This window comes from Antennarius striatus, chromosome 9 (genome assembly GCF_040054535.1).
Source record: "Antennarius striatus isolate MH-2024 chromosome 9, ASM4005453v1, whole genome shotgun sequence".
NCBI lineage: Eukaryota > Metazoa > Chordata > Actinopteri > Lophiiformes > Antennariidae > Antennarius > Antennarius striatus.
Window position 1 is genome coordinate 611,295 of NC_090784.1, and position 16,307 is coordinate 627,601.

The 16,307-nt window shown below is 45.0% G+C and overlaps 1 protein-coding gene across 4 annotated transcripts in view; it reads right to left on the minus strand.

Annotated features, from left to right (window-relative positions):
- Positions 1-361: 361 nt before the first annotated feature.
- The window catches only part of adcy3a (adenylate cyclase 3a), a 48,420-nt gene continuing 32,474 nt past the window's right edge, over positions 362-16,307 (minus strand). For 3 of the 4 annotated variants that reach the window (XM_068323344.1, XM_068323341.1, XM_068323342.1), the window contains exons 13-21: positions 15,605-15,721; positions 15,080-15,360; positions 14,361-14,442; positions 10,047-10,205; positions 9,719-9,865; positions 8,120-8,233; positions 7,848-7,974; positions 6,310-6,434; positions 362-3,736 (exon numbers count right to left, since the gene is read on the minus strand). In XM_068323344.1, coding sequence (XP_068179445.1) covers positions 3,557-3,736; positions 6,310-6,434; positions 7,848-7,974; positions 8,120-8,233; positions 9,719-9,865; positions 10,047-10,205; positions 14,361-14,442; positions 15,080-15,360; positions 15,605-15,721 — 1,332 coding nt within the window. In that variant the 3' untranslated portion in view covers positions 362-3,556. The remainder of the gene's footprint in view (positions 3,737-6,309; positions 6,435-7,847; positions 7,975-8,119; positions 8,234-9,718; positions 9,866-10,046; positions 10,206-14,360; positions 14,443-15,079; positions 15,361-15,604; positions 15,722-16,307) is intronic. The other variant, XM_068323345.1, reaches the window with a different exon arrangement.

Consider the following 16,307-nt stretch of genomic DNA (forward strand, 5'->3'; position numbering starts at 1 on the left):
CTGGTAGCTAAACAGTCAGACTGTAATGTTATCTCTGTATATGTCACCAGTAAAATGTTCAAATATGATATAATTTAATAATTTAGATAATGTATATAATGTAGTGTTTTTTTGTCAACAACTGCATGTGTGTAACGTCTTTCTGGAGTTGAGCGGTCCTGAAACCACTGGGACAAGGCATAAAGTGCAGCACGCAGTTCTCCTGCCTCATGGTAGGGGGCGCTGGTGACCCCAGGGATTCTTCTTCTTTGGCCGTAGAAGAAGTGACAGTAAACTACAAGCTGATTATGTCTAAAAACCTTCATGTATTGAAATGCTGGTTATCAATTTGCATGAAAGAGCAACTGAACAGGTGTACCAAATAAAGATTTTATGGACACATATAAACACATTATATACATACTGTATATTTCTCTGGAAACAGGGCGTCAGTGAGCTCCTGGACATGTGGCAATATTTGGCAACGTTGGATGCATGATACACAAGATCACACACATGACACGATAAGGTCATTACAAATGGAAACTTTCTGGCTTTAAAAAACACTAAAAGCATTCAAGTAAAAAGCGTAGTAGTTAGTAGTGGTTACTGTTTTAGACCAGAGGGAGAAAAAAAATGGAATCACTCAATTCTGATGCACAAAATCACCATGTAAATTTCCATTCCCAAAATGAACATGCGCATCAGATTAGATCTGCTTGTCAGTCTTTAGTTAAAAAGGAGTGATCACACCTAGATCACACCAGCTGTTGCACCAAGTGTCCTGACGTGAATCAGGGATCCAACTGAGAGATGAGAGAAAGGAGATTAACAAGGTTCTAAAAGAGGGTAAATCCTCACGCAGTGTTGCAAAAGATGTTGGTTGTTCATATTTAACTGTGTCTAAAATCTGGATCAAGTACAAACAACATGGGAAGATCGTAAAGGCAAGTATACTGGTGAACCAAGGAAGACATCAAAGCGTCATGACAGAAAATTAAAGCAGTATGTCTTGAAATCAGAAAATACTCAGCAAAACAAGAAGAAACTGGAGTCAAGGTCTGTGACCGAACTGTAGAAAAACAACAACACCTGAAGGAAATGGGATTTACATCCATAAATGCACAAAAATAATACAGCATTAAAAAGCTAAACAGAAAAAAGGATGTTGGAAGAAAGCAACATAAGGTCAGAGAAAAGTTCAGATCTCAATGCAACTGAAATGTGTGCTGGAAGTCGACGAAAATGTTCCCTTCGGGGGCTCCAACCTGCAGCTGCACCGTCAGCAGTCAGAGAACTGATGAAGGTCTGCTGGTCCCTCATCTGGTCCGGCCCCCCCAGACTGTTAGAACAGCCACAGGTGGGGCATCAAAGCACTCGTGGTGGGCTGAAGATTTTTCTTCCTCAAAAATTGATTGATTCCGTAATTCTTTCCCCTCTGCTTGGAATAAAAAAAGTGACTGTTACTGACTGCCACAACCTTTTTCATTTCTTTTAGTGTTTCTTAAAGCCAGCGAGATGCCATTTGACATGATTTTAGTTTTGTGTCATGTCTTTTTTCTACAAAATTATACAACTGAATGAACTTCCTCAGATCCTCACATTCCATCATTATTGCCAGGGGTTGTATGTCCACGTCTTCAGGGGCATTAAAAAACCCTTCATAGTACATAAACAGGGTGTGTCCAAACACTTCAGTCCAACCAGATTCACCTTCTGATCTGAACTACTTCAAGCAAACTGGAATCATCCTTTACATGGATTGGAAAGTTGTCTCTCCCTGCTGGCATTCCTGAATAAAATCACTGACCACAGCTGTGATCGGCACTTCGCACAAAACACAATGAAGTGCACAGAAGTGTGTGTGACCTTCATCTTCAGCTTAGAGGAAACACCTGCTCAGGTGTGGACACTGCTCCTCTGTCTGCATCGGGACTTCAGATACCAAGGAACCACGTCTACCTTCAAGTCTTGGTGTCCAACATGCACATCGTGTTGGTTCAATGTGTGTGTGTGTGTATGTGCGTGTGTGTGTGTGCGTGCGTGCGTGTGTGTGTGTATGTAATCGTATGCTGAGCTCGTAGTTCCTAACAGAAGAAGCAGATCCCTGTGATCAAATCAGATCCTGTTTTTGTCGTCACAGAGTCTGATGCTCATCGGTCCAATCCCGTCCGTCTCTCTGCTGCTTCAGTTCAGCGTCGGTGCGGACAGTAAACACAGGGTGGGGTTATATCCACATCTAAATGTAAATGAGTTGATCCTACCATGAAAATAAAAGCCTTAGCGTTGGTCTAACCAGTGACTGAACCCTCCACATCTCAGATGATTATTGATGATCCATTGTTAAAACAAGCAGTTGCTGCTGTTGTTAAAATACTGATAATCGAACAGAAGCCAGATGTTAAACCCTCAGGCTGGGGGGGGTGACTGGACTCCTTCAGTAACCGATGTGGTTGGACCTGAACCCACCAGGAGGGTGTCCATTTTAAATGTAGCCTTATTTTTAAATCTACCTCAAATTTAACTAATAAAAGGTTCTGGTGGTTAAAACGGGTCACATGATCAGAAACAGAGTGGTCACCTGACTGTCCCTGTCTGGACTCTGGTTTGAGACATGTTTAACTGGAACACCTGACCCCCCGGGTCATCACGGTCCAGTCTTCACCAAACAATGCAGGCTGGCTCAGAGACCCAATGGCATGATGGTTCTCAGTCACATGACAGCTACAGTCAGGTGACAGGAAGTAGTGCTGGAGTGAAAAGGATCTGATTGTTCATGAAACAGGAATTTAAGGCACAAGTGGCTGTTAAAGGGAATGAAGAGATCACTCCGACTGGTTGAATATACGTCTGAAGGATAGAGACTGAACGCTTTAGTTTGCACCCAGACTGACTCTAAAGGACACGCCCTAAACGATCAGACCACACCTTCAGTAATTATTCAAATGGGTTCAAAGGTTAAACTGCTGCTCACCTGCGCCTCAGTGCCCTGCTAATCATACAATAAGTTGAATAAATTCAATAAATTGAACAGAAGACTTATTTTGATTAGTTTATGCTCCTGCGTGGCACAGACGTGGATGAACTAATCTGTTGCCGTGGCGACCATCGGCTGCCACAGGCCTGACCTACGTTTTCATGACAGGACCGAAAGAAAATATTCTACAGGTAGAAATAACACTCCATGTCATGTGTCAGTGGGCGGGGGGGTCCTGAGGAAAAGAGGACCAGGTTGGTTTCTGAACATGAAAGAAAATGTTTTTTAATGACTCATGTTATTATTTTCTGTCCTGTTTGTGACGCTTTACTTCAGTCATCCTGACGACAGTGACCCACGTGGGTCTGGGTCACCCCGACTCAGATCCGGTCCCACTGCTCCATCTCCACCGGGAGGGTCAGTGGGGAGCTCCTCATTTTGGTATCCCAGCATTATTTAATCCAGAACCCCCCCAGAGTCATTTCACTTTGAAGTGATAGCTTTGTCTCATATGTATGTGTGTGTGTGTGTGTGTGTGTGTGTGTGTGTGTGTGTGTGTGTGTGTGTGTGTGTGTGTGTGTGTGTGTGTGTCGGGGGTCCTTAGCTGTCCACCACCTGGTGGGGCAGTGTGACAGACGAGCCGTTGATGAACGATCCCTGTTTCTCTCTGCCCTTCAGGAAATATGTGAGAAGTTCCCCCTTCCCCTTCACAAAGACGGGCCCCCGCCTCACAAAACGGAAGCCGTACTCCTTCAGGATGTTGTAGCAGTCCTCCACCACCTGGGGAGCACACACACACACACACACACACACACACACACACACACACACACACACACACACACATACACACACACACACACACACACACACACACACACACACACACACACACACACACACACACACACACACACACACACATAGGGTCACTACGTAGTGTTTGGTTCTAAAGAACACAGCAGACGGTCCGTTGGTCCGTTACTAGACCAGATTATCGTCATCTAGTCCACAGAAAAATGGATGGACGGATTTTGTGTGAGAGCAAACAGACGTCCCCACCATACGGACAAACCCCATGTGTGCTGTGGACGGGCACCGTCAGGACGACTAAAGACGCCCACGAAGGTCTGAGTGGGACCCAGCTCTTCATTGTGTGAAATCCACTACGGTGGGTATTCACCATACATCACGACAACCCTGAATTCAAATGTTACCCTGACCCACTGTCATAGGTCAAAGATCAAAGCTAGTGCTCTGACCTACTGTCATTGATCAAAGCACTAGCTTTGATCTATGGTCTTAGTCACACTGGCCTTCTCCCTCGTCTTTCTATCTTACGTCCTGAGTGTACAAAAGTTGAAATTTGACCTTGACCTAGTTTTCTCAAGGTCATCATCTCATCTTCATCCCCTCTGCTGCCTGAGTCATGTGCTTTTGTTTCATCTTTCTATCTGAACGGTTGTGAACATATTTGGTGGACTAATGGACGGACACACCAACACTGACATCACAACACATCGCCGCTTTGACGTTGTTATTAATAAAACCATTAAAATTAAAAAAAAAAAAATTTTTTAATTGTCCTATTGGCAAAACTTAATCTTTGCATATAGCTTCTACTGTATACAGTGCGCCCTCACGCATTCCCGCATCAACGCTCGCGTATTTTTGGTAGGCAGTCATGTGATACCGTACTTAGGCTCAACAGTCCAGAGCAATGGAGAGTGTGGAAAAGAGGTGAAGAAGCGTGTCCAGGCAGGATGGAACGGGTGGAGGAAAGTGTCAGGTGTGATGTGTGATAGAAGAGTTTCAGCTAAAATGAAAGGAAAGGTGTACAAAACTGTGGTGAGACCAGAGATGTTGTTTGGTCTAGAGACAGTGTCCCTGAGGAAAAGACAGGAGACAGAGCTGGAGGTAGCAGAGATGAAGATGCTGAGGTTCTCTCTGGGAGTGACCAGGATGGATAGGATCAGGAATGAGTACATCAGAGGGACAGCACATGTTAGAGGTTGTGGAGATAAAGTCAGAGAGGCCAGACTGAGATGGTTTGGACATGTCCAGAGGAGAGATAGTGAATATATTGGTAGAAGGATGCTGAGTTCTGAACTGCCAGGCAGGAGGCCTAGAGGAAGACCAAAGAGGAGGTTTATGGATGTAGTGAAAGAGGACATGAAGGTAGTTGGTGTGAGAGAAGAGGATTCAAAGGACAGGGCTAGATGGAGGAAATTGATTCGCTGTGGCGACCCCTGAAGGGAAAAGCCGAAAGGAAAAGAAGAAGTCATGTGATACCGTACTCTCATTCTACTGGATGACGACATCAGGAAGTGTGCTACGTTCTGTGAGTCTCGGACTTCCATGAGACACAAAAGTGTGCTTCAAACAGTCTATCAGAGTGTTTTAAAGGTAATACAGATAGAAGGTGGTTTAATATCAGTATGGGGGGGTTCAGAAACGTTTAAATCACCCTAAATAATAAGATAAACAGATCGCGAAGTCGATCGCGGATTCCACAATGGCGTGTGGTTCCTGGAACGCATTAACCACAAAGAACGAGGACGCACTGTATTCTGTAATTACTTTTGGGATGCATAAACTTCATGTTAGATTTCACAATTTGTTCCTGAAGCGCGTCCCAGGGATGCACTACTTTCTAGAGGTAAAATGAGCTCTGGAAGTCAATTCAGAAAAGAAAAATGTGCCGACATCCAGCATCAGGACAAAGTCAGGACACTTATAACAACATACCAGCAGCCAGAATCACAGCAGACCATAATGTGAAAATGTGTCTTTATATGAACAAACAGGCAAATTAAAGAAAGCAGTTCTTTTCACACCATCATATACCTGGAATAAACCCTCTAGGTGTCCTTTAGCGGGTCTGAAGGTCAGATGTGTTTGATTTGAACAGAACTGACTGAAAATCAGCCCCACATCCCATGTCACCCTGAATGCTCTCACAATCATTTAACCTGTTCACTTCCAGCTACGACAGGTTAAAATGTCATGTATGCAGTCAGTCTGGGACACACTCATACAGTGTGTGTGATTAATGCAAAGTTAGATATATATTTATACCACATTCAGGGTCCACTTGTATTGTATTTATTGTGGTGTTACTTAAATGCCTGTTTTGAGTTTCTTTTTCATCTTGTTTCAGTGTAGTGTCACAGAAACCTGCTGAATACAGAGGTGAACATGTATCTGAGTCATTATCTGAAAAAAATCACATATAAACAGACACAACACTTTGGGTGCTTTGGATTAATGACATTGTGTTTTATCCTTAACAATTTGTTGCACCTGAACATGAACTTCACCAGCGTTGTGTTTCTTTAGTCTGTGTGCTTCACCTGGATGTTTCCCATGACCCCCGTGGACTCCATACGACTGGCCACGTTCACAGTGTTGCCCCAGATGTCAAAGTGGGGTTTTCGGGCACCAATCACTCCGGCTAACACCCCCCCTTTATTCAGACCTGGAGAAAAGTCATACATTAACACTGAATATGTGCAATGATGGAAAAACTCAAGACACGTTCCCTACGGTTCTGTCCATCCTGTCTTTGAGTTAATGGAACATTTGATCACCACAGACTCACTCGTATATACACAGACTCACTCGTATATACACAGATACACTCGTATATACACAGATACACTCATATATACACAGATTCACTCATATATACAGATACACTCATATATACACAGATACACTCATATATACACGGATGCACTCATATATACACGGATGCAATCGTATATACACGGATGCACTCGTATACACACGGATACACTCGTATATACACGGATACACTCGTATATACATGGATACACTCGTATATACACAGACACACTCGTATATACATGGATACACTCGTATATACACGGATACACTCGTATATACACAGATACACTCGTATATACACGGATACACTCGTATATACACGGATACACTCATATATACACGGATGCAATCGTATATACACGGATGCACTCGTATATACACGGATACACTCGTATATACATGGATACACTCGTATATACACAGATACACTCGTATATACATGGATACAGTCCTATATACACGGATACACTCGTATATACACAGATACACTCGTATATACACGGATACACTCGTATATACACGGATACACTCGTGTATACAAGGATACACTCGTGTATACAAGGATACACTCATATATACACAGATACACTCGTACACACAGGTGCCTTACAAAACTAAAGAACATTTTACCCCCGTTAAATCAGACTGGAGCTGATTTAACGTGGGTAAAGGCTCATCTCATTCATCCCAGAGGAAATCCTGTATATGATTTGCTGTCAGACAAACACAGGATCCACAAAACAGCAGTGAGGAACAAGTAATACAGCTGACGATAAATACACACAAGAGACAATTACACTCAAGATAAATAAACACACACACACACACACACACACACAGGAACATATAAATAAACAACTAGTCTGTCCTTCCATCTGTGGTTCAGCCTTCCATTTCATGTGTGTGTGATTAGAATGGTGCAAAAGTGTGTCCAAAGCACATATACAGAAAAATAATGCAAAACCATGTGACCTCACAGTGGTGAACATGACCCTGTCCCAATGCAGATTATTAATACGAATATAAACTCCAAGTGAAATCATTCTATTTTGTAATCTTAAATATGTCTTTGTGCTGTGAAATATGGGTTTCAAGTTCACGACACTAATCCGTTACATGAACAATGCCAGTGCTCGGCTTCAGAGACACACGTTTAAAAGCAGAGAACAACGATTCTCACATCAGTAACATGAATCACCATCACACGAGTACATCAGGTTAGTTGTGCCTCTGGTTCCTCCAGCGGACAGCGAACACGTACCGATGCGCAGCATGAAGTTGTTGAACGACTGGTAGTTGATGTTCATCAGCGTGACCTTCATGGCCAGAGCGAAGTCAGCCAGGTCAGCGAGGTGCTGCCAGCTCTCTCCGTCAGGGGGGTCCTCCTTCTGTCACACACACACACACACACGCACACACACACACACACACACACACACACACACACACACACAGCTGCTTTATCTACAACACCTGAACACATTTTACTTTTTGGAACATCTTCATTCTGTCCATCAGTGTGACCCGGCCCACCTTCATGCAGGCGTATCCGATGCTCACGTCTGGCGTGACCCCCGACGCCGCCATGTAGGTGCTGCCGATCGTCTTGATTTTTGTGATGCAGCGGAACTGAGGCTCATCCAGCAGCTGGACAGAGGTCAAAGGTCCCATCACAACAACAGTTACTGCAGCTTCCTTTTCCTTTGCGCTACATAAATCTAATCCATTGTTATTATAACTTCTATCCATGACGTATTTGCAGTCTTGCTCCTGATTCGGCCTTTATTGGCCAAGAAACAGCATTTTAAAATGCATAACGTAACACTAAACGTATAAAAAATGGCAAATGGACTGTCTTCTCTCATGTATCACCCCTCATCCATCCATCTGCTGGGGTCCTGCTGCCTTTCTTCCTCCTTCCATCATACAGTCATCCAATCAGCTGTAATTGTGCCTTGAATTTACCAACGCCCTGATGGTGAACATGTATGAAGACAACAACCCAGGAGTCGGTGAACACAGCCTGACTTTCCTGTCCTCAATTCAGCTCCTGCATCAAATGTTCTACCTATGACCATAAAGACACTGACTCTATCTGGACTATCTGACTCTCTCTCTGTTTCTCTCTCTCTGACCCTGTCCTGATCTTCATTTTATTTATTTTCCACCCAACCTGTCGAGGCGGATGGTCGCCCAAAACAGTCTGGGTCCTGCTCGGAGTTTCTTCCTCAATGAGGGAGTTTTTGTCGCTTATGCTCTGGAGGGTTCAGTTGGGTTTCTCTGTCTGTTAAAACACTTTGAAATGTCTGTTACCATGATTAAGCGCTATATAAATAAATCTTGATTGATTGATGCCCACAAACACACAGTGGAGGCATACGTAACATGCAATATGACACCTGCTCAATATCAGCAGGAACCATTCACACCATCACTCACACCAGTGGAGAAACCACTGGCTTCTCACCCAGAGACACACACATGTGTGTGTGTGTGTGTGTGTCTAACATGAACTAACACTTGACAATAATGTTTTCCCCTGGGGGGCATTAATACAGCCAATTTATCTCTTCTTTCTTTCAAACAGGGGCCTGTATGGGTGGAGATCAAACCATTCAGCTTCACAGCTGAGCCACTGATGCATCATTAATAAATCAATCAGCGTGGGGGGGGGTGTACTGGTGGGTGTGTACTGGTGGGTGTGTACTGGTGGGTGTGTACTGGTACTGTACACAGACAGATGATAGCAGCTAAAGCTAACAAAAAGAGTGAGTGACGAGGCTCTTCAGGAGGCAGAACTTCCGTGTGAATATTTTTCAATATTGAAATATTTGATCTTTTTTAGGGCTGTTGTTTGACCTGGATTGGATTTAAAATGATCTGATATTTAATATCTTTACAAATCTGCAGGCCTTTAACAGGAAAACAGGAAACTGTGGTGCAGCGTTACCGTTTGGGAGCACAAACCAAACTGAAGCTCTGGACTGAGGTTTCAATTAAATCTGTGTTTAAAGAACACGACAGAATAGCTACGACTCAACACATTGTGAACCTAATGCACAGCTGACCCCAGGTCAGGGACCGGTGACCTCTGGGTCCGACCCTACAGCCAGGGGTGAGGGTGTGGCTTACACTGTCAAAGTCTGAGATGATCTCATTGAGGAAGCGTAAGCATTCGATCCCTCCGTTGTTGATGCTCTCCTCCGTGTAGAAGTCAGAGAAGTTGGGGATTGAGGCGAACATGACCCCGATCTCATCGTAGGACTGGCTGTACAACTCCTGCAACAGGTCACAGCAACGGGACGAGGTTCATAGACAACAACCCCGCTGTTACAAATACTACGATCACGTTTTAGAAGACAAGAATACGTCAGGGAAGACATCGTCACCTACCTGAAACTCAATAATATGAACCAACGTTCTTTCAAACGAGAACGGACCGATGTGTTTAGGAAGTTACCTCGTCCCTCTTTTTGGAGCCCAGAAAGTGTCGGGCGACGTGTTCAGGCAGCATGTTGGTCACCAGAGCCTCGTTCCAGCGCCTCATCTCGTACACCTTCTCCTTCTGTTCGTGGACGTCGATCTTCCACAGGAACAGGGTGCGGGCCAGCTTCTCCACCTCCAGCCAACAACAACTGATTAGAGTCTGACCAGTAGACCAGAGTGAGTCCATGTAACTACTGGAAAACTATGAACACCTGTTTCTGTCATATTACAAGTACTGATGAACTCCTATTGATCAAATTTGTATAAAATCATTGTGATGTCCTAAACACTGTATGATGACATCAGCAGGTGTGAGAATGGATGCTTCACTACACAACGTAATCTGGGATGGCGCTTGGACCCGCCCACGTCCAGGTGAGCCCTGCCTGGTTCTCCTGACGTGTGAGGCTGTTTCAGAGCAGCTGGTTCTCACTAAAACAACACGTGAAGACAATTCACCAGAGGAAAACTACAAATGATTCTCGCCATGCAATACTTTTAACAGTATTACAGTAAAGAGGAGTGGGATGTACGACATTCGAGTAATGGCAGTTGTTGCTGCTGAGGGGGGCAGTCAGTTATTTGGTTTCGGGGGGGGGGCGTCACTTCTTCACACAGGGTCACGTAGGTTTAGGTTTTCTTTGTCTTTAATAATAAAAGCCGTCATTGAGAAACTGAATGTTGTGTTCACGCGTTTCCTTTGACGACATTAACATTTAAAGCTCCCGTATTCTTCTTCTTTTCCTTTCGGCTTTTCCCTTCAGGGGTCTCCACAGCGAATCAATTTCCTCCATCTAGCCCTGTCCTTTGAATCCTCTTCTCTCACACCAACTACCTTCATGTCTTCCCTCATTACATCCATAAACCTCCTCTTTGGTCTTCCTCTAGGCCTCCTGCCTGGCAGTTCAGAACTCAGCATCCTTCTACCAATATATTCACTATCTCTCCTCTGGACATGTCCAAACCATCTCAGTCTGGCCTCTCTGACTTTATCTCCAGAACCTCTAACATGTGCTGTCCCTCTGATGTACTCATTCCTGATCCTATCCATCCTGGTCACTCCCAGAGAGAACCTCAGCATCTTCATCTCTGCTACCTCCAGCTCTGTCTCCTGTCTTTTCCTCAGGGACACTGTCTCTAGACCAAACAACATCGCTGGTCTCACCACAGTTTTGTACACCTTTCCTTTCATTTTAGCTGAAACTCTTCTATCACACATCACACCTGACACTTTCCTCCACCCATTCCATCCTGCCTGGACACGCTTCTTCACCTCTTTTCCACACTCTCCATTGCTCTGGACTGTTGACCCTAAGTACTTCAAATCCTCCACCTTCCTGATCTCTTCTCCCTGTAACCTCACTCTTCCACTTGGGTCCCTCTCATTCACACACATGTACTCTGTCTTACTGCGGCTAACCTTCATTCCTCTCCTTTCCAGGACAAACCTCCACCTCTCTAGCTTCTCCTCCACCTGTTCCCTGCTCTCACTACAGATCACAATGTCATCTGCAAACATCATAGTCCATGGAGATTCCTGTCTAACCTCGTCTGTCAGCCTGTCCATCACCATAGCAACAAGAAGGGGCTCAGAGCTGGTCCCTGATGCAGTCCCACCTCCACCTTGAACTCCTCTGTCACACCTACAGCACACCTCACCACTGTCTTACAGTCCTCATACATGTCCTGCACCGCTCTAACATACTTCTCTGCCACTCCAGACTTCCTCATACAATACCACAGTTCCTCTCTGGACACCCTGTCATCAGCTTTCTCCAGATCTACAAAAACACAATGCAGCTCCCTCTGGCCTTCTCTGTACTTCTCTATCAACATCCTCAAAGCAAATACTACATCTGTAGTACTCTGTTTTGGCATGAAACCATACTGCTGCTCACAAATGTTCACTTCTGCCCTTAGTCTAGCTTCCACTACTCTCTCCCATAACTTCATTGTATGGCTCATCAGCTTTATTCCTCTGTAGTTGCCACAACTCTGCACATCTCCCTTGTTCTTAAAAATGGGCACCAGCACACTTCTCCTCCATTCCTCAGGCATCTTCTCACTATCTAAGATCCTGTTGAACAACCCAGTCAGAAACTCTACTGCCACCTCTCCTAGACACTTCCATACCTTACAGGTATATCATCAGGACCGACTGCCTTTACACTCTTCATCCTCTTCAGTGCCCTCCTCACTTCATCCTGACTAATCTTTTCTACTTCCTGGTCCACAACAGTCACCTCTTCTAGTCTTTGTTCTCTCTCATTTTCCACGTTCATCAACTCTTCAAAGTACTCTTTCCATCTTCCCATCACACTACTGGCACCTGTCAATAGACTTCCATCCCTATCCTTAATCACCCTAACCTGCTGCACGTCCTTCCCATCTCTGTCTCTCTGTTTGCCAACCGGTATAGATCAGTCTCTCCCTCCTTACTGTCCAACCTAGCATACAAGTCATCATAAGCTTCTTGTTTGGCCTTTGCTACCTCTACCTTCACCTTACGCTGCATCTCCCTGTACTCCTGTCTACTCTCCTCAGTCCTCTCAGTGTCCCACTTCCTCTTGGCTAACCTCTTTCTCTGTATACACTCCTGTACCTCCTCATTCCACCACCAAGTCTCCTTATCTACTTTCCTTCCAGATGACACACCAAGTACTCTCCTACCTGTCTCCCTGATCACATTAGCTGTAGTTGTCCAGTCATCTGGAAGCACCTCCTGACCACCCAGAGCCTGTCTTAACTCCTTCCTAAAAGTCATGCAACACTCTTCCTTTTTCAGCTTCCACCATGTCATCTTCTGCTCTGCCTTTGCCCTCTTGATCTTCCTCACCACCAGAGTCATCCTACACACCACCATCCTATGCTGTTTGGCTACACTCTCACCTACCACTACTTTGCAGTCGCTGATCTCTTTCAGGTTACACCGTCTACACCAAATGTAGTCTACCTGTGTGCTCCTACCTCCACTCTTATAGGTCACTCTATGTTCCTGCCTCTTCTGGAAGAAAGTATTCACTACAGCCATTTCCATCCTTTTTTCAAAGTCAACTACCATCTGTCCTTCTGCGTTCCTCTCCTGGATACCAAACCTGCCCATCACCTCCTCATCACCTCTGTTTCCTGCACCAACATGTCCATTGAAGTCTGCTCCAATGACAACTCTCTCACTTCTAGGCATGTTCTGCATCACTTCATCAAAGTCCAGCCAGAATTTCTCCTTCTCCTCCAGCTCACATCCTACCTATGGAGCATACCCACTGACAACATTGAACATCACACCTTCTATTTCTAGCTTCAGACTCATCACTCTATCCGACACTCTTTTTACCTCCAGGACATTCCTAACAAACTCCTCCTTCAAGATAACTCCTACTCCATTTCTCTTCCCATCTACACCATGATAGAACAACTTGAACCCTGCTCCTAAACTTCTAGCCTTGCTACCTTTCCACCTGGTCTCCTGGACACACAGTATGTCTACCTTCCTTCTCTGCATCATGTCAACCAACTCTCTACCTTTTCCTGTCATAGTTCCAACATTCAACGTCCCTACTCTCAGTCCTATACTCTTGGTGTTCCTCTTCTCTTTCTTCGAGCGAACGCACTTTCCTCCTCTCCTTCTTCGACCAACAGTAATCCAATTTCCACCGGCGCCCTGTAGGTCAACAGCGCAGATGGCGGTCGTTGTTAACCCGGGCCTCGACCGATCCGGTATGGAAGTCATAGGTTTGATTCGCATATTTGATTTGGCAAAAGTTTTACGCCGGATGCCCTTCCTGACGCAACCCTCTGTATTTATCCGGGCTTGGGACCGGCACAATAAGACACTGGCTTGTGTCCTCTTGCGGCTACATTTAAAGCTCCCGTATTCTGCTTTTTTTAATTCATGTCCTTCAGCTGCCAGATGTCCAACTACCTGTAAACACCTCACGTATTCACGCTTCAAGATGCACGGCTTCACCTCATCGCCGATTTTTAATAGGTAGTCACGTGACACCGTACACGCATTCTATTGGCCGACAGCATCTGGGAGTTCACTGCATTCAGAGACGGAACGCAGTGAACTTGTTATTAAGTAAGGATTAGGGTTGGGTTAGGGTTTAGGTTTAAAGTTAGGGGTTAATGTTAGATGATGGTGGATGTGATCTAAAACAGTCAAAAACACAATTACATTTTAGATTTTGGTTTAAATTCACATTATGAAAAATATTTTCTCAAAGTTTTAGCCCTTTGAAAGCATTCAACAAATAGCTTAATGATGTAGTGATAGAGGTGAACTCACATGTCTGGAAAAATAATAGAAGCTGACCATCATTATAAAGATCATCACTGTCATCGTGACCTTGGAGGGCACCAGGTACGACCTGTGAAGGAGAAGGTCATTAAATTCATTCAGTTCATTGTTGGTAATAGAAACCAGTCTGTTTCTCTGGAACCAGTAAGACTCCACCACACCTGCTGGTATCATTACAGAACTACTGGAACCATTTGGGCCATCACCCACCACCTACTATAACCAACATGAACCAAGCTGGGTCCACTGCCAGGGGGGTGTTTTGTTTTTCACAAAGACGACCAGCAAATGATTCATCCTTCGTCATTGTTGGTAATTACATGTCAGCAAAAACATTAAAAAATATAGGATTAAAAGAAGAGTTTATACCTTTCAAGGACATAAGACTCATAAAGAGGATTTTTTTTTACAGAATAAATACTGAACTGTCTTTGAGTTATGACCTGGAAATCCTCATCGGAGTGAAACACCCCCCCCCCCCAGCTCCGGTTACACAAACTACACGAGAAACGCTTCAGACCTGGTCGCTCCGTGTGAAGAACTCTAGAGTTCTCTAAACACAACCAGACAGGACTCAGTCTAACGTGTACCCACAACAATGACATGCTGCTCCTCACTTTGCTCATGGGGGGGCAGTAAATGAATGTACATACAGGGGCTGGGGTGTTGTATGTCACGCTGATGACACGGCGCTCTCTGTGGCTGACCTGTAGTCCTGGAAGCGGGTGGTGTCGTAGCGGTCGAAGATGTCCCTCCAGCTGTAGATGTTCACCACGCCGGTGGCCCCCGTGATCAGCAGCATCAGGGTGAGCTTCACCATGTGACTGACCTGAACCAGCATGGTGGTGGCCATCAGCGCCAACACAGCAATGTAGCTGTAATATTTGGGGTTGTCCAGGCAACCATCAGGACCAGACAAGGAGGAGGATGAGGAGGGGAGGGCCGTCGTAGCGCTGTTCAAGTCTGGGACTCCAGGCAAGCAGCTCAGCTAGACAAGAAACAACCAGAAGCATTATTATAATTATCTGTACCAACAGCTAGCGCTAGCAGCAACACACAGCTAAAGGCTCTCCAGTCCATTGTTCTAGGTGTGTGTGTTTGTGGGGGGCAGGTATGCCTGGAGCTGGGTAGGAACCTGGGTGAACTTCTGCTTTTCCATACAGACTCCACTAGAACAAACACAAATACTCACACGACTTCGGTCTGGGGCCAAAGGCGGCTCAGAGACTCACCATGTCCATCACGTCCGCCATGGTGAGGATGAAGATGGCGGCCATGGCCCACGTGTTACGAGCCCAGCGGGTGTGGTCGATCCAGGTGGAGAAAGACACAAGCTTTTTGGGAAAGACCTGACAAAAATACAACTCAATCAGGACGGTAACAGCACGACTCCGACGTCTTTGGTTTGGAAGAAAGGAGAAACTCTGCATTTCAATGGAAACCTGGTGGATGTTTAAGCTAGCTCTAAAAATATGGAGAAGTTAATCAATCAATCAATCAAGTTTTATTTATATAGCGCTTAATTATGGCAACAGACATTTCAAAGCGCTTTAACAGACAGAGAAACCCAACTGAACCCTTCAGAGCATCAGAGACAGTGGTGGGAAAAACTCCCTCATTGAGGAAGAAACTCCGGGCAGGACCCAGACTCTTTTGGCGGCCATCCGCCTCGACCGGTTGGGTGGAGAAGTTAATTAATGACAGGGAAATTAAAAAATCTGAAAATGGATGGATGGATGGATGACCCTCTGATCCAGAATGATTTTCAGTAGGCAGTCATGTGATACCGTACTCGCATCCTATTGGCTGGCAGCATCCTGAAGTGCGCTACGTTCCGTGAGTCTTGGACTTCCGTGAGACACAAAAGTGTTTTAAACAGTCTATCAGAGTGTTTTAAAGGTAATACAGATAGAAGGTGGTTTAATATCAGTATGG